Raw genomic sequence first — 22,866 nt, 5'->3', positions numbered from 1 at the left:
CCACCAGAATCGACTTGAAATGGAGGTAATTAGTAATTACTGGGTGTGATGCTGACGATTCAAAGTGGTGAACTAAACTATTCCTATCAAGGGTGGTTTTTTATGTGGAATTCTTTAGGAGTAAAATGCTGCTGTTTATTAGATCAGTGTTTTCTCTCAAAGCCTGTTCTCCATATTCTAGTCCCTAGAGATATTCTGGGGGAAAAAAAAAAAAATCCTGTGGTCAAATAAACACTGCATACTGAATTTTCCACTTGGAGATTTTCCAAGCGCGTTGTTACATGAAAAGCTCTGAGATATCCTACACTAGAGAGATCTGCGTTCCTTCGACAGCCCCAGTGTTTTCAGCATTTGACTAAGGGGGGAACGCTCCCCTTTTCTTTTCCATGTAGCAGTTATTGTTGTTAGTGGCAATGGTCCCAAGGACACACTGCAGGAAACACGTTAGCCTGTTGATGGATGGGAGGCAGGACATTCCGGGTCCCACACACACCCACCACTCACATTCCTCCCCCTCCTTCCTAGAGCAGCTTCATGGTCCTTAGAGTGCGTCACTCCTAAGTCCCTTGGACTCAATGTCTCAATAGCAGCTCTGCTATGGTCTGAATGTTTATTTCTTCCTTAAATTCATATGTTGAAATCCTAAATGCCAAGGTGACAGTACTGGAAGGTGGGGCCTTTGGGAGGTGATTAAATCACGAGAGCAGAGCCCTCTAGAGTGGGATTAGTGCCCTTAGAAAAGAGGCCCTAGGGCACCCCCTCACCTCGTCCACCATGTGAGGACGCAGCAAGAAGGCACCGTCTGTGAACCAGCAGACACATCCTCCCCAGATGCCAAACCTGCTGCTGCCTCGATCCTGGACATCTCAGCCCCCAGAACTGTGAGAAATGAACCTCTGTTGTTTGTGAGCCCCTGAGCCTATGGTACTTGTGGTAGCAGCCCAAACAGACTAAGACAAGCTCCAGCTGATTATGTCAAAGAGAAAACTCTCTCTCCCTTGGCCATGTTCAGCCTCCTCATTATGGTGGAAGCTCCATTTTGTCCCAGAACTCGAAGCCAGCGTAGCAACTGATGCTGACTCATCTCTTATTCCTTAAATCCATGACTTATTCGATTCTACTGCATTTCTCCTATGGAACATTTTCTACATAAAATCCTCCCTCTTTTCCTTCCATTTATGATGATCCAAATCACTGTTATCTCTCACCTGAGCTAATTGAATGTTTTTTGTTTATTTGTTGGGTTTTTTTTTTTTAATTTCATCCTCTCCCTGCCTCCCTCAACTTGCCCGTCCCTACTCTGTGCACCTGCACAACTTTCTTCAAATAACCCCCCTCCTTAGCACCAGTTCTGAGGTCTATGTCATCTCCTCCCACTGCAATGTTGTCCTCTCTATTAACACCCCAAACAACACATTTTCTTAGCACACCCTCAGCCTCTACTCTCCCTCTTCCTATCTCAGCCGAAACTCCTAAACTCTCTCCCCTGCATATGGGCCACAGGCCACCTGCCATCCCTCCTTTTTTGGGTAGGTATAGAGCTAGTTAATGTTTCCCAGTGAGCACACTCAGTATAGGGGCTGGGGTACAAGAGGGGAATTCAACGTGTCACAAACGGTCACAAAGCAGGAACATGTGCTCTATGAAATAGCAGAAAGACCATGTGAAACAAACCCAGAGAAACAGAATGAACGAGCCGCAAATTGCAAGGACATGATTCTGACAAATGACTTGAGAAAGGAAGCCCAGAGGCTGAAGGGCTGGTCCCAGGGAGGGGAGAAGGACAAGTGTAGGCTCAGCGAAGAAGAAAGCAGAAGTCAGCAAGAGTCCCAGACAAAGAAGACAAAATTTATGTGAAACACAAAGGCGGCCACAGTGAGCTGGTGGGAAAGAGGAAACTTGGAGGGGGCTGAAAGCAGAATCGAAAAGCAGACACATAAATTGTGAAGGGTTTGGCAGAGAAGGCTGAGATAAGAGGAGAGGGACTTCCGGATGGGAACTACTGGGAATTTATTAAAGCAAACTGGATTTATGGTGCAGTGCAAGCATTCGTTGATAATGGGGCTAGTTTGGTAAAAAAATGTGCTCACCGGCTTCGCCAACAGGAAGTTAGAGGCAAGGTCACTGGGGTCTCACATTCCAGTCAGAAATGTGTGGTTTTCATGGACCAGTTGGGTTCCAGAGCAGAAGAAGAAGTGTAAAGTTCATCTGAGTTCACTCTCAAGGGTTGAAAACAAGAAGTAATGGCCACCTAATCATGGTCAAAAGGGAACAATAAAGCATTGCTATAACATGTCCTCCAAATGTAAGATGGTATGGTCCTGATGGAAAACAGTTCCTCAAAAAATTAAAAATAGAATACCATATTACCCAGCAATTCCACTTCAGGGTATATGCCCAAAAGAACGGAAAACAGAGTCTCAAGAGATATTTGCGCTTCCGTATTCACAGCAGGATTACTCACAATAGCTAAAGAGTGGAAAGAACTCGTGTGTTCACCCACAGATGAATAGATAAACAAAAGGTAGAATATACATACAATGGAATATTATTCACCCTTGAAAGGAAGGAAATTCTAACACATGCTACAACACAGATTATTGAGGACGTAATGCTAAGTGAAACAGGCCAGTCACAAAAGGACAAATTATTGTATGATTCCACTTATATGAGATACCTAGAGTAGTAAAATTCATAAAGACAGAAAGTCACATCGTGGTTGCCAGGGGCTGTGGGGCTGGGGAATGGGGAGTTAGTGTTTAATGCAGAGAGTTTCAGTTTTGCAAGATGAAAAAAGTTCTGGATGTGAATGGTAATGACAGTTGTATAACAATATGAATGTACTTAGTGTCACTGAACTATACAATGAAAAAGTTAGGATGGTACATTTTATGTTATGTGTATTTTACCACAATAAGGAAACATGTCCTCCATGGCATCCTCAGTGCTTGGAGCTGACCAGGAAGCAGGAGACCATTGATCCCCCAACCATGCATCATAGTGTTCTCCTGCAGGCCATGTTGCAGAAGCATGAAGACCTCTTCCACCTACTCAGGTGAAACCTTTTGTCTATGGGTGTTAGTCGCAGGTTCTTGGCCCCTGAAGCCCTGGTGCTCATTAACAAGTATGGATTCGGAGGAGGGTGGACTCAGGATGCTAAATGTCATTCCAGGTTGGAGATAAAGTATCCCTGTGGGCTTCCCAGCTGAGGAGGACAAAGAACTGAAACTTCTTGCTCATGGGATGGTCTGAAAAACCCAAACTCTAGCAGGGAAGTCTAAGACTTTGGGAAAGCAGCTAAGAATATTTAGGTTGAAGTCTTTTGGAAGACTCTGGTAGCCATGTCGCTCATCGGTAACAAGCTGTGGTCTGGCAGTGAGATAGAGAAGAGAACTTGAAGAGTTACAAACCACCTTCAATGGAAAATGGAAGAGCCATTCAACAGTTGCGTCTTTGGTGGTTAATGTGCACCAGGCACCACATCAGCAATGGAAAAGATGGAGGCGGACGCAACCCAGGGAGAACCTGCATTTCCTTCCTGTAGAGGTGCTGTTGTGAAGGTCAGTAGTCTCGATTTGATACCTGCGTGCCCACTTCCCCTGTAGTATTGAGTGGTAGCAAGAGGTGCAGTGTGCATTGCAACACAGAAGACCACAGTCTCCACGTCCACCTAACATACAATGACATGCCATTCACCAGCCATAGGTTCAGGGCAAAGGTTAGTAGGTTCCTCTTTAAACAGAAGTAAAAAAAAAAAAAAAAGTATCATCTGCTTCTTAGTGGTTAATGTGGGGAGGCTGGAGAATGTGTCAGAGAGTCAGACCTTTATAAATAGGCCGATAAACTGCAAGCCTTACCCAGGGTGGAAAAACTTCATATAGTGGGTTGCAAAATTCTTGCAGCTTGAGGGTGAAATGGGGGAGAAGTTGTTAGGAGCATGATCTTGAGACACAAAGAATAATCAAAGAACTTATTTTAGTAGTTAAGTTTACATTATCTGCCCCAGGCATGTCGGCATCATAAAACTCAGTGGTGCCTTGCTAGGGAATTACTTTGTGTGCATAGTTTCAGAAATGTTACACACATACGGGTGATCAGCGATAATAGGAATGCATAGTAAACAACCCAAACTTTAAAAGATTTAAGAGTCCTGAGGAAGAAAGGAGAATATGTTCCAGTTTAAAGATGAACTTTGAATATTTAAAATTTAGTAGCATTTGAAATGTATGTGGGGTGGTGTATGACTTTTTTTGTTTAAAAGTTTACACTAATATCTGGAGTTAATTTGGTTTTAGACATTTAGATGCCTTTATATTTTTGCCCTGTGTGGGTCACAAGATGTAGAACTGATTTCTTTTTAATCATCAGGCCTTTCTGAGAACTTGCTTGGAAAAAGTTTCTTTGCTCATAAAATAATGGTCAAAGAGGAACTTCGAGCTCTATGTGAATTGAGAATTCATCGCTTCTTTGAATTTAATGATTTTTTTTAAATTATGAAATCAAAGATGGCTTGTCATTCTTCTTTTGGGATAAAATAGAAATGCTGTTTGCATTCTCAATTAATTAGAGTTAACAGCCACAAGAATTGGGTAAATGTGTGCAACTTTTGAGATTGTCTATGCAAAGGAGTTCTCAACAAAAGATACATATGTAAAGCCTGTGTTATCTGGACCTACTTCCACATGGGAGAATGTCTTGACAAATGTCACAATGATTCATGACTGCGTTACATAACTCTATTATGCATTTTGGGTTGAATAACTTGGATTTGGTGCAGGTACAATTCAATTAAATATGGAATTTATTATGTGAAAATATTAGCTAGAAATAAAGCTTTTATGCAATTTTAATTTGAGACATTCTATTGTTTGGGAACACATCTGTGCAGAGCTGTCATTTGGGGGATGAAGAAGTTATTGATGCCATATTTGATTGTCACTGATGGAGAATGAATTCCCTTCTACCCTGAGCCTGATATACCGTTCTCAGCGGTGGACTTGGGACATGAACGTCAAGGAACGCAAAACTGAAAATCTGTAGCTGAGCCCCAGCCTCTGCATTCCTCTGTTCTTCCCAGCCAGGTGCTCCATCTCCCACCTGCAGCCCCAGCCCTGGGCCCGGAAGCTGGAACAACCTCCAGCCTGGCCGCCGGGGAAAACTTCCTCAGTCTGGATCTGTTCCAGCCAGGACAGACCTTTTCTCCCCACCTGATATTGGGGATTGGGTCTGGTTTCTGAGACCCGGGCCTCACATCACACCCTGAGTCTTAGAGCCGAGTGTCTACACCTGATTCATCCCGGGGCTCCTCCCCACCATGTGTGTGCTCCCACCAGACTCCTCTCTCAAGGCCAGGTGTCCCTTAGGGTCCTGAACCACCCACGAGTTGGGCCCTGATGCCCACTGCGGGCTCCTTGATGGCTGTTTACTGGTCGCCTATCAACCAGCTGACACCCTCTGTGGGCAGCTTTCTCTTGCACTGGCCACTGTGGCCAGTGTTTGCTAGGATGAGGAACTGCCACCTTCTTACCCTTTACCTATGCGCTGGAACAAGCTGTCAGCACAGCAGCCTGGTCAGTTTCCCACCCCCAGCCCACCTCCAGTGAATGGGCTACTCCCAGTTTCTATGCCATCCCCCCTGCTGCCCCGTCCCCCCGGCAGGAAACAATCAGCTGGCCGTGCCCATCTGACATAGGTTATCCACCGAATTACTGGGATATTTACACCCAATGCAAAATCTTACACAGAGTTTTAGATGATCAATTAATATATTTTTGTAAGCTTCTTAGCTTGAAAGATTCTGGGCTAAGGCTGGGAAATAATTTCAAATAGTTGAACTTGTGATTTTAAAAAATAAGAAGGAAGGTGCCACGGGGCAGGAGGTGCCCGCCCTGGGCCCACAGTCAGGCGCAGAAGCCTCCTCTCAGGAGGAAGGTGCTTTGGCTTGAACCCTGCTTTGCCGCCATTTTGTCAGAGGTTTCTCAGAACCTTAAACCATAAAGGGGAAAGCACAGGGGCTTGTGTTATAACAATTTTCTAATGTAGACTGATAGGGTTTGTGCCAACTAGCATATAACTAGAAAGGACTTCAGATATCATCTGGCCCTTTGCTTTTCAAATTGCTGATCTTGACTCACTAGTGGTTATGAAATCAATTTAATGGGTCATGACCGACTTGTATTTGTTTTATTTTTCACAAATAGGATAGAATAGTTCAAAGTGATTCTTACATAGTAAATACAGTATTATATTGTAAAACTTTTATTTCAAGTGTATATGTGTGTAATAGATCCCAATATAGTTAACACATTATGTGCTGAGGCTCATAATTAAAGTGTCAAAGTCACTGATCTAGTCCAAGTTCCTCATTTTAGATCTAAGAAAACTGAGGCTCAAAGCGGGGAGTGATGGCCCTAAAATCCATGAAGCTAACAAGAGGTAGATAGAAAGAGAGTCAGAGTTGGGGTTTTAACCCCAGATTTCTATTGTAAGCTATCATTCTCTGTCGGATGTTTCTACCCAAACAAGAGGGAATTGATACGGGCTCTCAGTCTTTTTGAGTGTGGGTCACAAAGCTCTGGACAGGGATAGTCATTGCAATATGCAGCACCTATCAAACCTGTACATTGTTACAGAGAAAGGATGGGGGGAAGATGAAGTGGTGTAAAATAAATGGACCAAAAGAAGAAGTCAGAAGTCCAGAAAATTAGGTAAACTTCAAAAGCATCTTTGGATCAAGACCAGGAAACAAAGTGGTCTTAAATCATAAGAAAGGATGGAAGCTTTGTAGCAAGACCCCATTTGGTATAACAATAGCTCATGATAGTGGCAGGTAAGGGTGATGAATCTATTAAAAGTTCATTCAAGAAAAGTGAGGGGCCGGGCGCGGTGGCTCACGCCTGTAATCCTAGCACTCTGGGAGGCCGAGGTGGGCGGATCGTTTGAGCTCAGGAGTTCGAGACCAGCCTGAGCAAGAGCAAGACCCCGTCTCTACTAAAAATAGAAAGACATTATACGGACAACTAAAAATCTATATAGAAAAAATTAGCCGGGCATAGTGGCGCATGCCTGTAGTCCCAGCTACTCGGGAGGCTGAGGCAGTAGGATCGCTTAAGCCGAGGAGTCTGAGGTTGCTGTGAGCTAAGCTGACGCCACGGCACTCACTCTAGCCTGGGCAACAAAGTGAGACTCTGTCTCAACAAAAAAAAAAAAAAAGAAAAGTGAGGCTCGGATAGAATGTCTCTATTTCTTTTTGGTCTAAGTTGCTTATTTATCTGAAGACAATTGTCCCTTTGATAACTCTACCTATTAGGCAAAGCGCCTGGACTGGTAAGAGTCGTCCTGCTAACAACTTTATTCCTGTCCTCAAAGTCCTCCTAAAACAGCCTGTTAATGTCAGCGCATACACTTTGACAAAATGATGTCCTCCCTAAGATGCAATAACACTTTAATAAAGTCCACTCATTTAAAAATGTGCTCTTACAAGCTTAGTGTTAGTGATTAATCTGTTTTGGCGAGTGAGAATATTGATATCTAACTCACTGAATGATTCTCAGTAATTATGGTCTACAGACCATCAGGTCTCACATTAACCTTGGTTCCACCAAGGTATCCCTTGCATGGATGTATTTGTGATTTATGATTTTACCTGCAATTCCTGTCTCCCTGAAATATATAAAACTGAACTGTAATTTGACTGCCTCAGGTGTATTTTCTCAGGAACTCTTGAGACTGTGTCTCTCCAGGCCACAGTACTCATACTGGCTCAGAATAAACCTCTTTAAATATATATATATATATATATATATATATATAAAAAAAGACAGATTCCAGACTCACATTACTCAAAACTGGTGATATTCAGTTTTATTTTCAACATTTTCACAAAAGACAAATTTTACCAAACTAGAGGACCCAAATATTGCCACAGTTTGGCCTCCCGGTCAGAGATGTTAGGATAATTCAGGATTTCTGTGCTTAATTCCACTGTTTCAGGGGTACTGTATTTTCTCAATGATCATAGTATATTTTCATTTTCATCAATTCCTCTTAAAACTGTGCCATCATTTTAGGTCAAACACTTGGTAAACGAGCCTCACTCTGAGGCTTGCATTGTGTATCAGCAGCAGAAACTTAGAGCTGACTCCTAAGCATCAGTGTCTGGGAGGCTCTTCCGAAACGATGGCTTCATTCCCACCATTCTTCCACGTCCACGAGCACAGCTGCCAAGCACAATCCCACCTAAAAATGAGTGCAATCTCCAGATGTCAGTGGCCCAGTTTGAGTGTAAATACTTGTATTTTCTTGAACAAATCAGGAATGGTTTCCACCTCTCCCCATCCGCAGCCACATTTTTAAGCCCAATGTGTTCATGTGTCTCATGTGTTCTAAGTCAAAGAATAATCGTGTGACACAGCAGTGGTCCAAAGGTTGAGTCCTTCAAAGCCCTTCAATTCCCGCGGTTCTCTTGGTCTATGGCAGGAGGCCAGGAAATCTCCCACAGTTGATGACACAGCCATCCACCTGTATTCAGTAAACCATCCTATGCTGTTCTTCAGTCCCATCTAAACAGTACATAAACATCATGGTTAAGAGCTCTTACACGAAACGTTTTCACACTTCAGTCACTTCCGGAACACAGACTCTTCTAATGGATGGGGCCGTGAAATCTGAGCTTTAAAAAGTGTTGAAATGACCTTGTTATTTTCATTGCTGATGCCACATGCTTTTCCATATGTATCCCAAAGTTCTCAACTTTCTCACTGCCTGGTGACAAGGTGCTATTAGTTCATGCGTGCTAGCTAATTAAATAAAAAAACGGTGCTAAAAACTTCCAAGTTGGAGGCATATGAGACACCTCCCCCTCCTGTGGTGTGAACTTTGAAGCTGAGTGCCAGGCCTCTTATGCCAAAGCCTTATTTGTTTGCTAAACTGATTTGTTCAGTACAAGGACCAAAGATTCCCCGGGAGATAGATGCTTTGGGTTCTGACACTTGCAAAGACGTTCTTAGAACAGCCCACTGCTGCTAGATAGCGAAGCTGCACACACGCTGTCCAAATGAGAGTATTCAGAGGGACACTGGCCTGAGATCAGGCAGTGCAATGGAAGAGAGAAGTCAGAAATACATACAGGAATGAATAAGTGATAAAAGTGACATTTCAAATCAGTTGGAAAAGGATGACTTTCCAGATGGAACTCCACCACCTAGGAAAATAAAGGTGGATCTCCACCTCCATCTTTACCTTCCAATAAACTCCTAATATATCAAACATCCTCAATTTTAAAAATGAAATTAAAAACACTAGAAAAATGGAAGTTTAAAAAAAAATTCTTGGTGGAAAAAGCTTTTCTGGGTAAGATACAAAATGGAGAAACTGTTAAAATCAATTAAATTCAACAACACAAAAACAAATGTTTTCTGATTGGAAAAAATACATAATAAACAAAGTCAAAGACAAGTGATAAAAAGGAGAAAATATTTGCAACATATATGAAATATAAACAGCTACTTTATTTTTATTTTTATTGTTTTGAGACAGAGTCTCGCTCTGTTGCCCAGGCGAGAGTGCAGTGGCGTCATGATAGGTCACAGCAACCTCAGACTCCTGGGCTCAAGCGATTCTCCTGCCTCAGCCTCCCGAATAGCTGTGACTACAAGCCACTATGCCTGGCTAATTTTTCTGTTTTTTTTGTAGAGAAGGAGTCTCACTCTTGCTCAGCCTGGTTTCGAACTCCTGGCCGCAAGTAATCCTCCCACCTCAGCCTCCCAGAGTGCTGGGATTACAGGTGTGAGCCACTGTGCCCCGCCTACTTTCTTTAATATATAAAGAGCTTCTACAAATTGCAATTTGCTTCTACAAATTTCTCTTCTACAAAGGGCAAGTTTGAGCATCTTTTGATCAATAACTCAATAGAAAAGTGGCAAAGGAGTCCTCAGAAAACAAAATACAATGGATTTTAAACATATGAAAACTATAATAAAAAAATTAAACCTATGAAAAGATGCTCAAACTTGCTCATAATTAGAGAAACGAAATTAAAACTACAGCAAAATACCACCAAATGGCAAAGATTTAAAATTGTGACCACACATTTTAATGGAAAGCATGTAAGGGAACAAGGTACTCTCATACGCTTCTTTATGGGGGTGTAAATTAATATAATCCTTAGAAACAGCAATTTAGTAATAATTATCAAAATAAAAAATCTAGACAAACTTTGTCCTAATAATTCCATTTCTAGGAATTTATGGTACATATTTACACAAGAGAGCAATGATGTGTATATGACAATATTCACTGCAGGATTATTTATAAATATAAAAGATGTTCATCAATCAAGAACTTGTTTTAAAAATTAGGATAACATCCATACAATGAAATCCTTAAAAAATAGAATATCTTTTAACAAGAATGAATGTATTGGCCGGGCACGGTGGCTTACACCTGTGATCCCAGCATTTGGGAGGCCGAGGTGGGCAGATCATTTGAGCTCAGGAGTTCGAAACCAGCCTGAGCAAAAGTGAGACCCGATTTCTACTAAAAAAATAGAAAGAAATTATATGGACAACTAAAAATATATAGAAAAAAATCAGCCGGGCATGGTGGCACATGTCTGTAGTCCCAGCTACTTGGGAGGCTGAGGCAGAAGGATTGCTTGAGCCCAGGAGTTTGAGGTTGCTGTGAGCTAGGCTGACACCATGGCACTCTAGCCAGGGTGACAGAGTGGGACTCTGGTTCAAAAAAAAAAAAGGATGAATGTATTGACATGGGACAATTCCCAAAATGCCATTACTGAACAGAGCAAGGTAAAGAACTGCATATATCACATATTATCCATTTGAGTATAAAGAAATTGGTAACAGAGTGGCTAGGGGGTTTATTCTTTTGTGCAATGTTTATGTTTACCTACTTATAACTTAGTGTTCTAATAGGAGTATATGAGATTATGCAACAAAGATGACTTCATGAAGAGACTCAGGGATGCAGACGTCACTTACCAAAACGGAGTGGCCCACGTGATGGGGGCCGGGAAGCACAAAAGTCAAGTTCAACAAGTGGGAGCTAAAAACTTAGCTAAAAACTAAAATCAAAGCTAAAGTGATGTGAGGGCAGGAAGAAATGGGGATGAGGCTAAACAAAAGCAGAACTACAGAGCAAGCACTTAAAAGACAAATGAGATAAAGGGAGCTTTGAAAGGGGTCCTTTAGGAGTTTCTAATGAGCTGAACTTAGGACACTGTGCAAGTATTTGTAATTAATAGTAATAGCGTCATAAAGGCTTGTCATCTACTGGATTACAAAGTCAGTTACAAGTCAGAGGGGGCGTAATCTCTATTCTGTTTTATATTCAATCACCATTGTATGATGATTATGTTGATACTGTTCTTGTAGGGTTTGGGAAGGAATATAAATCCATCTTGGGGCTCATTCTCAGACTGAAGGGGATAACGAGTAGTCATTAATTGATGAAGGTTATCCAAAGCCACGAAGCCGTGCTTTCTGCCTGTGATGTGGCCGGTGCTGCTGCAGAATTCAGAAGAGTTCTTATCAAGGACCGTGAATAAAAGCTGCACAGGTGTACACGCCAGCCCACCTGTTTTACATTCAGGTTCAAAGAAGGCAGAGAGAGCGCGTGTGGTCTTTTATATACACAGAGGCCTGGCAAAACAGCCTACATAATTAGACACTTGATGAAGACATTTGGTTCTCATTGATAGTGGTGCTGGTGGTGGTGGGTGGTGACATGGTGACGTGGTGATAATAAACCTTGATGTTGTCAACTCCTCTTGACAGAAACCTTCTCCGGCACTCTCTTCCCCGTAGCAGTGAGTGGGAGAGGAAAAGAGTAAGGAGCTAATGCCCAGTTTCAGGCCCTGAACCCTGACTGAGTTACTAGATGACAACCAGATAAAAACTATGGTCATCATGGTTGGCTTTCAGGCCCAGAGCAGCGAGGGGACCGTCCCTGCTCGCACCTCTCTCAACATTCAGTGCAGTGCAGCCATGCAGGGGCCCGAGCATCTCTGTACAGCATCAACAGCATGTTTCATTTGACAAACGACGACTCAATCTATTATTTCAATTTTTAGGAGGACCAAGCTGGGATTGAATACATTTCCTAATAACAAAAGTCATCTAAAAATTAATGTATTAATAATTTAAACCAAATCTTTTCCTGAGAGTCTTTGTTGTGCCTGCAACAGAGTACATCTTTGACATTTGCAACCAGTGAAACTATTTTGCTAAAATGTAAGCAGTAAAAGATAACATTTAGAGTTAGAAAGGACCTTAGATTCAAACTAGTTCAGCCCTTTCATTGGTATTCCACCACGCTATTGCCTCTAAATCTAGGAGTGGACACATTTGACAAGAAGTCAGCACTTTCTGCGCATCTTTTTTTTCTAAAGGAGAAAAAGTTGATAGCTAGTTTTGTATGAAGAAATTATGCCATCACTTTTCTTTTTTTCCTTTTCACCAGGAGTGGGAACAAAGAGTGAAGATGATACTGCAATTCTGATCTCTTCAACCTCATTTGAAATCATTCTCTATGATTTAGCTTTTCTTGAAATGAAAAGGATAAATTGCATTAACTTAGTTAAAGTTGGGGGGGAAAGTTGATTGGACATCCTGTTGTCAAGGAAACCAATTCTCTCCACCTCTCTTTCTCTCTCTCTCTCTCTCTCTCTCTCTCTCTCTCTCCTCCCCTGCCCCCCCCCACCAGTTAATACGGCACCCTTTAAACTCATCTGACATTTTAAAATTATTTTAAAATACCCAAGGGTTCTACTCTGGAAATCTGTACAAGAAGTACTCAAGGGGAGTACTTCCTAGAATTCAAACTCAGGCAGGACTTCTAATTCTGGTGAAGCCACCATCATTCTGAGTCAGTGCTGTGTCTCAGAAACATAGGAGATGGTCTCCAAGGTCAGTGCCAAGTCAGCCACAGAATGAGACTACTGGAAAGAGAGAGCTGGGATGAGAACTTTTAAAAAGCAATAGAACAGCATGAGACTAAGAGAAATGTAAACAGTTCAATCCCTTGAGCCTTTATTGAGTGCCTATCATGCTTAAAGCAAGCTATGCACTAAAAAAAAAAAAAAAAAAAAGTAAGTGAAAGCCAAGTTAAAAGAGATCTTAGAGAGTGAGGTAGAGTTGCTTATTATTTGAAAATGTGCACTGCCGCCCCAGCCGTCCATCAGAGGAGACCACCTCCCTGCTCCATCAGTGTCAGGCTTGGCCAGGTGACTTGCTTGGGCCTCACAGGGGCCACAGTGTGCCTCCTGCCCTGATTTTAGATTTGGTCATGTAACTTGGTTTGACCAATAGGATGTGAGCTGAGATGATGCGGCAGAAACTCGAAATGTTCTTGCACCGTTGGGCTTGCTCTCTCGAGTCTTTGCCTTTACCACGGGAAGAACGTGCCAGGTGAGCCTGCTCTTCCAAGGAGAACGAGAGACGTGGGGTCCAGGTGCCCCAGGTAAGCCCCTCCCTCCTCAATAATAAATTGCTGTTTATGTCCCTGAGTTTGGGGGTAGTTTGTCATGCAACGATGACAAACTAATACAGAGAGCATCTAGCACAACACCTTAATTTATTACTTTTTCAGGGCCACATAGCAAACCAAAACGTAGGTAAAAGAACTTGGCCCAAACCGTGGGTCTCCTGGGTAGGGCCAGTTGCACAAAGAGAACAAGCCAATCCCTTTCAAAGATGGGCCCTGGGAGAACAGACATCAGGAATTCTTGCAAACCACCTTCAGGCTTGCAAACAACCGGAGCCCATTAACACGGACATTAGCAACACATGAGAACTTCAATGCACCTAAAAAAGTTACCACTGACCTGGAGGTCTAGAAAAAGCTACCAAAAAAATCTCCCCGTGGCTGAGAAGCAGCTGTGTGAAAACAGACTAAAATGATGAGGACTCCGTGATGAAAGACACGTGGAGAATCAACACAGTTCAGACCTGCTACACCTTGAGCAGAGTGAAAGTCTGGACATGGGTCTGTCCACCAGACTCTGGGATTTTAGAATCAGAGGAGCATACTCTGAAGCATAAAGAGGGAAAATTCAGGAAAAACAAAGGGAAGGGCTACCTTACTTTACATGGCTGAGAACTAGGGCGACCATGTGTCCCAGCACATCCGGGACAGTCTTGGTGTACACGGTCCTGGGGTAGTTATTAATAGCACTTCCTTTCACTTGCAGAAGGGAACTGGGTTGGCTGATGAATTACGTGGTCGGATTGCCGCAGCTTCTCCCAGGGGGTGGGAGCACACGGGTCCAAATACAGTTGAGATAAGTTCATGGGCAAAGATCTGGTGGGGCTGTTTGCGCTCTGAGGCACGGAGGGCCACCCTGTCCCATGGTGGCACACCCTGGGCACAGTGGTGGGAGGTGATAATGGCACCGGCTCGAGAAGGCTGTAAAGCCTGGGACACGGCGCTCTTTCAGGCCGGCATGGCGTCCCCCTGGGCAGCCCAGAGTCTTCTCTGGAAACCTCTTCTGGACTCCACGGCGCCCTCTTTGTGGGCCCTCACAACATAGAAACACACACGACAGCCCTACTCTTGTCATTACTTCCACGTCAGCTCAACACACAGGAACCGAAACACAGCGTACAGTTAGCAGAAAACTCGCGTTTGCGTCTTACCCGCACAGAGGTCCGTACAGCCTGCGGAGCTCCAGCTGGCTCTCCCAGAAGCCCTGAGGAAACACAGCACTGGGGTAAGAGGAATATTGAGCAAAATTTCCATTATTCAAACTTATTCAGAAAAAATATCTGGAACAGCAAGAACACAATTACATAAACAATAAAAAAAGAATTGAAGTGTTATTAGTTTCAAGTACTTTGGAGCATTGGAATAAACAAATGGCTTTTTGAAAACCATTACCAAGTAAAAGTCCCGGGCAGCTCTGCTTTAATGGACAGAAGATCACGGGTACCTCAGTGATTTGTGTGTAATCGCTGCTAAAATATTTGAAAACGTTTGCCTTCTCAACTATAACTTTTCCTTCTGAGATTTGGTTTACTTTATTATTATTACTTGGCCATGCCCCTTTTCACTGCCACTATGTGTATAAACTTCCACTGAATCTATTTCAAATTATCACAAGTTCTGAATTATTATGATCTGTGCAAGTTAAATTTTAATTAAAATCAATATATTTTTGGCTGGGCACGGTGGCCCATGCCTGTAGTCCTCACACTCTGGGAGGCCAAGATGGGAGGATCGCTTGAGGCCAGGAGTTCAAGACCAGCCTGAGCAAAAGCAAGATCTCGACTCTACAAAAAATAGAAAAATTAGCTGGGTGTGGTGGTGTGTGCCTGGAGTTCCAGCTACTTGGGAGGCTGAAGCAGGAGGATCGCTTGAGGCCAGGAGCTTGAGGCTGCAGTGAGCTACAATCGCACCGCTGCACTCTAGCCCAGGTGACCAAGCAAGATCCTATCTCAAAAAAAAAAAAAAATCAATATATTTGAAACATAAGAACCTTAGAGTAACTTTATAGGGGACAAATTTTATAACAGGAAAGGAGTACACCTAGAGATACATGTGGAAGAAGGAGGGTGGAGGGTTGGAAAATGCTAGACCTACGTGCTGTAGGGACAGAGTTGTGCAGGGGGATGGAGTGTGTGTGCAGGTGTATATGTGGGGGTCACGTGGGTTGGAAGATGCTAGATCCATTACTCGGTGGGAAGGGCGTATACCTGGAAATACACAGGCATGAGTCAGGATGGGGGTGGGGCGTGGAAAATGCTAGATTTGTATTGTGAGAATGGGGTGTGTGGGCAGATTCGTGAGGGGTACAGTGGGGGTGGGGAGCTGGGGGTTAGAAGAGGTCGATGTCCACATCCCATTCTCATTAAATCTATTGAACGTCACAGTGTAAGCGTGCTGTATACCAAGGAAAGCGTATATGGATACAAAAATAGTCGCTGAAATGACTGTGCTCTAGAAAGGACTTGGCAGGGTGTGTACACGCAGGATGACGCGCTGAAAAGGAGCAAATGTGGAAACTGCCCGGAGGCAGGAGCCCCGTGCTCTCCCCACAGTGACAGTTATGTTGTTTTCCTCAAAAGGTTAATACCAACTTAATTACTCACCCAAACACAACTGATCGGTTCCCCCCCTCAGAAATGTGTGAAATGTATTTTCTTTAAATTTCCTATCTGGTTTGTTGTTCTGTCCTGACACTTTCAAATTTCTTCACACTTGTTTCAAGGGGCTCACAGGAAGCCTCAGTGGGATATTAATAGTTGTTTGTGGGCTGAAAAGTTATGCACTGCCCACCCCAGAGAGCGAGGTGAGAGAAGAAGGCATTTAAAAATGTTAGGATGAGAGAAACAGCATAACAAATAGTGGGGAAAGGTGATGGACAGAGAAGGGGACAGAAAAGAGTAGAAAAGAATTGAGAAGGGAAGAAATAGCTAGCGTCGTTTTCTATCTAGTGCAAGCACCAGCCTTTCCGGGGGTAGGGATGGGGGAAATCCTAAAGAGATGTTGAAGAAATATTATCGAGATTAGCCCAAATTTAGTCCTTCCTGCCTTTGTTTGGCTTAGGGGCTCTCCGCATGCAGGATCTGTCACCTCCTTCAGTGGGTCTGTGGCAATGTCCCCGTGAGTTAGCAGAAGAAACCAAGGGGTTTCTGAGAAAACCCATGTGAGAAAAAAATAACCTTAGAAGACAGAGTCCTGGGTCTGTCCCTACAAACGCCTGCTGACCGTTCCCACCAGCATGACACTCTGGCAAACCAAAGGCAACATACTTAAAATAAAATACACCTTCTCCCTAGAACTTTTATTTCGGTCAACCCACGGCCGTTCTTCCTGTTACCCCAGCTCAAACTTAGACTCAGGTTTGATGTATTTTGCCTTGAATTCTCTACACCTGGTCAGTCCCAGGAATTCTTAATTTTGCCCCCGATGTCCATCTCTCTTCACTGTCATCACCCCTCTGGGCCAGGCCCTAGAGCTGACACCTAGACTTCAGCCACAGTTGGATTCTACGGCCTTGACATAAATTCTTCTCCTTTGCAGAGTAATCTTCCATTTCAATGTCCCTCTTCTACTCAAAAATGTCAGTACAAGAATAGTTCTTCACTCATCTTTCCAGCCTGTCGGTAACCTGGCCACGTTGATCGCACATGACGACATTCCCACTGCTCCCAAACATGTCTGTGGCTTCTGCAGGACCCCCGTCTTCGGGAAGTCCCCAGGGTGCTTCCGGCCCTGACGGATCACCCTCTCCTCTGAAGTAGGACCACAGTTACCATCTACGCCACCCAGCGTAGCGCTAGGGTACATGTCGTCTGGTGTTGTACACCATTATCAGATGGCGCACGTGAGGGCACCAGGAACTTCTACTTCTTCCACATTCTAGGGCTTAGCATATGTAGACATTCTAGCTGAATGGATGAGTGAGTGGACGACAGGAATCTTGCATCACATAAGATCGCGTGCAAGCAGAGGAAGGCCCAGCCTCAGTGTGGGCGACCGGGACGAGGGCGATGCTTCTTGAAGAAGCCTATACCCGGCTCAGCACATTTGACGACGGAAGTCGGTGGGAAGGTAGCCCTTACCTGGCGGAAAAATGTCAGGTTTCCAATAAAAGGAGAAGGCTTGGGATGTCTGATGCCCAACTTCTCCAGTCTTGAGAATGCCGACGTGGAGTACCTGGGCGGGGGGAAGCAAATTTTATAAATGGAGAAATGAACGTCTGCGCCCATCTTTTGGCTCCTAGGAATCTGAATTATTGAGTTCTCTGGAAGTAAAAGCAGAACAACATGTTTCCAGTTAACACATCTGAGGACTGAAAACGCAGAGGCCTGGAGCTGAGTGACTAGCACAGTTCAGAGAATGCCCCGTGATTGAGTGACAGGCTAGAGATCAAGGATCCTGAAACCCGAATCCGAATCCGGGAGATGCCTTAGAGATAGTGTCGCCCAACTGCCCCTCCCCCGCCTAGAATCCCTGTTCAAAACTATTTTCAAAAATGCACCAGTTCACTTCCTTTGCCTCTAATTCTATCATGAGCCATTGCTCAGAAGGCAAGGCAGAAAACAAACAATTTACCCCCTGTGCAAATCTGTGTATTTTCTTGGTTAAGACTGACCTCCCACAAACACACACATAATTTGTCCCTCGTCACATTCCATGGTCTAAATAGAGAAATATAAAAACGTAGAGATGGAGGAAACACTCCCTGTAGAGGAGACTCTATCACCTACTGCCTTTAAGTCTTTGTTTTCTCGGCCTGCAACCATACGGGAAGCATATTTTCTTAACCAAAACTCAGGAAGCGTGGTCCGACAGATTTCTACGCCACTTTCCAGGAGAAAGCCGGCCGTCTGCAAAGTGCAGTGTGGCTGTCAAAACAGTGGAATTACTAGGGTATTTCAACAGTTTATGGGAACAGAGGGATAACACAGTTAAAGTCAGAACTGGCTTCGAAAAACCCGGACATATGGCTCTGATCCCTAACCAGCAGCCAATTAGGTCAAAAGTTCAGTTAGTTTAAAAAAATTAATGAGTCAAACTGGGTGTTTAGCAACATGCAGAGATCAGCCAGATCACAATTTGGGGGCAAGGAAAAACACAGAGAACATCACTGCAATCTGGCTTCCCAGGAGCAGTGTAACTCAGACAAACACTGCTGTAAGAGGCACTCGCTTATCAGAGAGACGGAATTTTGCTATCTTCTTTAACTGTTCCCTTTCCCACCTGAAGTCCAAGAAGGAGCACTCAAAATAAAAACATTGTAGCAAATACTCAGATATTCAGGGAAAAGATGACACAGTTTAAGTACTGGTTTGCATTACTCTGAGCAATGGGTCTATTTTTAAAGGGGCCCCAAGGGAGAACCCAGAATGGGAAGGCAGGTTCTCCCCCAGCTCTCCCAAGATTTCCACTGCGTGGCTGCGCTATTAGGTTTGAATGAATTCCCAGAACATCACATTCACGTCCACGTTCAAGTGTAATTACAAACCACACTCAAGAGCCATGTGTGAATGCCACGGATTAGTCATGCCAACGTTCCTCTTCATTAGCGTGTGTCCCAAAGGTTGACGGAGCAGTTTGTAAAAGTTATTCTTTCAAGTAGACTGTGATGTTTTAAATAATTCCCCTTACACCTAAGGCGAAAGACCAAAAAAGACTCACCAGCCCACTTAACACTTTCCTTAACATCCTCAAATCGGGTGTCTATGTTCATTTCTTCATCAGTTTTTGTGAATTATTTTCTAAATGTAATCTCTAATGGGCAGAAAGAAATATGTAGATCTTGGACCACGTAATTGCATCTTAATTTTGTAATTAGATGTCTTGATTGTCTAAAGGACAAGAAGTCTGTGCCTAATTACGCATGCTAATTATTATGCAAGTCCATGCCCTAATTATGTGACTCCACTTATGAAAATACAGCTCGTGTGTCTCTGCACAAAATTCAGACATTTCCAAGCATATGGCACCAGCAGAGTGTCCTGGACACAGTCACAACTTCACTTTGCCACCTGGAGTCAAGTATAGAACTCGAGCATCTTCAGCTGGAAATTGGCCAAATATTGCCGTCAGTAACTAGAGTCACTGTGCCCAAATCTTCAGGGAGAGGTCACCACCACTAGCGTTATGGGCAAAATTGCAGAGTGGGTTCCCTTTACCTCCCTTTCATATCCTTCTCTGCACCCTTGTTTCATACTCTCTGGTCCCAGGGTCCCCATGCTGCCCTCTGACTGTCTCAATAGACTCTTAACCCAAAACCCATGGACCCCATGTGTAATGGATTGAATTGTGTCACCCAAAAAAGATAAGTTGAAGTCTTAACCTTCAGGACTTCAGAATGTGACCACATTTGGAAACAGGATCATTGCAAGTGCAATTAGTTAAGATGAGGTCACACCAAAGTAGAGTGGACCCCTGATCCAATATGAGTGGTGTCCTCATAAGAAGACGGAGGCTCGCGGGGAGAGTGCAAGTGGCTGAGAAGGCAGCGACTGGAGGGACGTGGCTGCAAGCCGGGGTACGTCCGAGATCGTCCGCAAACCACTAGGAGCTGGGCGCGGCAAGGAAGGACTCTCCCCTACAGGCTTCAGGGGGAGCGTGGCCCTGCTCACACCTCAACTTCAGGCTTCTAACTCCTAGAACTGCGAGACAATAAACTTCTGGTGTTTTAAGTCACCCAGTCTGTGGTCCTTTGATATGGCAGCTCTAGGAAAGTGATACATCAGGGATACCCATGAGTATTAGAGAGTCACTGAAAAGATTGTTTCAATTTTTTAAACTATCCTGTTACTTTAAAAATGGTCATTGTGAAAGAAATTTCTCTTTCATGTCCAATGGTGTCATTAAATCCCGTGCCATCCAATAAAGTGCAGGTGGCCTGGGCTGCTGCCGCGTCAAGCAGGTAATATTAATATGCAACCATCATACAATCACCATGCTGTGATATTTAGAACAGCTTTCCTTTGACGGGAATTAATGCAAATGTATCCCACAATTATGATTATGGACATCTGTCATTGTTTACATTAAGGATACTCAAGTTGGAAAATGACAGCGGAAAGTATATAAGCCTTCAGATAGCGTCCTTTGGTTTTATTTTCACAACTAACGCAGTCATTAGATGCTACAGGACACGAATCCTGCAGTGCCGGTGGCACAACTTCCACTGTCCATTCTCAAAATGAATTGAACCTTATGGATCATTTTCAAAATAAGGTTCAGTTTTTAAAGGCTGGAAAGTTCCCAGTATTTCGTTTTCCTCAAGACAAATGCCCTCTCTTGGTGGATTCCACATGGGTGTTTTAGCCCATTGTTTAGCCAAAGGAGCCATTCGCTATAATTTGGGGGATATTCTGTTGAAGTATGTGTTAAGGAGATGGTCAAACGGATTGAGGTTTGGAGCAAAAGAAGGAAATAGTGAAATGATAGCCTGCCCTCCGGGCTGCCCCTCGCTGCATAGCTCAGCAGCCAGCTCCATGGCTCATTCATCCGTCCTCACTGTCACTATCAAAGAACTCCTACTTGGTGAGCTGCTTTTGGAAATTTCCGGAGGCTGATAATGTCTTTGAAATGGTAAAAGATTCCTTTACTTCTCCTGGATAAAAATGGTGATGCTCCAAGAACAGGTGAAGCCCAGGGGTGCCAGGTAACCCACCTGTCCTGCTCTTTGGAGAAGAAAACCCTTTGTCATGGTTACTGCATTGCTTTCAACGCACGTGGCTCTCATCAGCTTTGCCAGCAATTTCATAAAAAGTCATGGCCATGCTGGAAGTTTTCTTAGAAACAAGGCCTTAAATTGTTGCCTTTTCAAAAGGTTTTAAGAAATGGGAGCAGAACATGATGTTTGCTGAAGACACATCTTGAAGTGCTTAGCAGAAATTTGGGCTAAGAGGCTAAAACTATGAGGGAGAAAGCCTATTCTATTTTCTTCTATTGAAAGTCTCTCTAGCTTTTCTCTCTCTCTCTCTCTCTCTCTTTTTTTTTTTTTTTTTTTTTTGTCTCCCTGTTGCCTGGGCTAAAGTGCAGTGGCATCATCATAGCTCACTGCAACCTCAAACTCCTGGGCTCAGGCGATCCTCCTGCCTCAGCCTCCTGATTAGCTGGAACTACAGGCACACGCCATCACACCTGGCTAATTTTTCTATTTTTTTAGTAGAGATGGGGTCTCGCTCTTGCTCAGGCTGGTCTTGAACTCCTAACCTCAAGTAATCCTCCTGCCTCAGCCTCCCAGACTGCTAGGATTACAGGCATGAGCCACCACGCCCAGCTCCTCTGTGTATTTTTTATATGTTTTTATATTTTTTTATATGTTGGAGATCACATTCTCTTTGTTTTTCTATTTCTTTATTTCTATTTCTCCATATTTTTGCTTTTTTCATTTAACATAAGGAAAAATATCTCCATGTTATTCTTTATGAATATTATTTTTATGGTTGTACAATATTCCTCTTGTGGACATGTCACAATTTACTAAACTATTCATATTGTCAAATATTTGGGGTATATTCAATTTTTTAGCTAATTTAAGTTATGCTACTACAATAAACATCTCTGTGCATCAAGGTTTTCCAGAACTTGTGCCTGATTTTCTAGACCTGAAATCCACAAGTCACTGGTTTTAAACATTGGTACACAATGCCAAATTGCCTTCCAGAAAATTTGTCCCAGCTAGTCCCACTGACAGTATACCCATTTCACCAAATACTCTAATAAAATTTTTCCTAGTTTGGTATACATGTCAATGTATCTTGATGTCTGCCTTTCTTTCCTTACTAGAGAGAGAGAACACTTTTTGCCATCCTTTCTTCCCCAATTTCAAAAATATTTCCCAACTTTGAAATTATTTCCTTCCTTCCTTCCTTCGTTCCTTCGTTCCTTTTTTTCTTTCTCTCTCCCTCTCGTTCCCAGCCCAGTTTATCTAGGTGGCAGGCAGAATTGCGCTACCCAAACTGATTAAACAATTAGTTGGAAAATGAGCAAGCACTGACAGGAGACTGCGAGCCGACTTAGGCACACATTTGAACATGAAGAGCAAGATAAGCAGATGAATTCTAACAGTTTTCATTCACTTAGAAAATAGCTAACCGCAACCTTGTTAGTTGACTTTAAATGCCATTCCCTTCTCCATCCCTGCCTCACACCCACAAGAGCAAGTGTAAGGACAGAGGTTGCTCCAGTCATGCCTCAAGCCGGGTATTTCTTGGAACAAATGTGAAATAGAGTTTACATGTGACATCTTCTCACTTTCCCTTTTAGCACCCCGTGTCTGTCTCGGCGCCCGCATCCTCACGGTCAGCCCTCTCAGTGCCCTCAGACCCCGCTCTCAGCTTGTCCTCAGGGCTGGAAACCGTCTGGTACACACTTATTCGT

At 43.5% G+C, this 22,866-nt stretch overlaps 1 protein-coding gene across 3 annotated transcripts in view; it reads right to left on the bottom strand.

The window, feature by feature from the left end:
• Positions 1-22,866, bottom strand: part of TBXAS1 (thromboxane A synthase 1) — a 157,718-nt gene that overhangs the window by 110,127 nt on the left and 24,725 nt on the right. For all 3 annotated transcript variants that reach the window (XM_069461447.1, XM_069461449.1, XM_069461448.1), the window contains exons 2-3: positions 17,580-17,673; positions 14,652-14,704 (exon numbers count right to left, since the gene is read on the bottom strand). In XM_069461447.1, coding sequence (XP_069317548.1) covers positions 14,652-14,704; positions 17,580-17,673 — 147 coding nt within the window. The remainder of the gene's footprint in view (positions 1-14,651; positions 14,705-17,579; positions 17,674-22,866) is intronic.

The sequence above is a fragment of the Eulemur rufifrons genome, chromosome 29 (genome assembly GCF_041146395.1).
Source record: "Eulemur rufifrons isolate Redbay chromosome 29, OSU_ERuf_1, whole genome shotgun sequence".
Classification (NCBI taxonomy): domain Eukaryota; kingdom Metazoa; phylum Chordata; class Mammalia; order Primates; family Lemuridae; genus Eulemur; species Eulemur rufifrons.
Note: the sequence above shows the minus strand (reverse complement) of the source record. Positions and strands in the feature narration are given on the sequence as shown.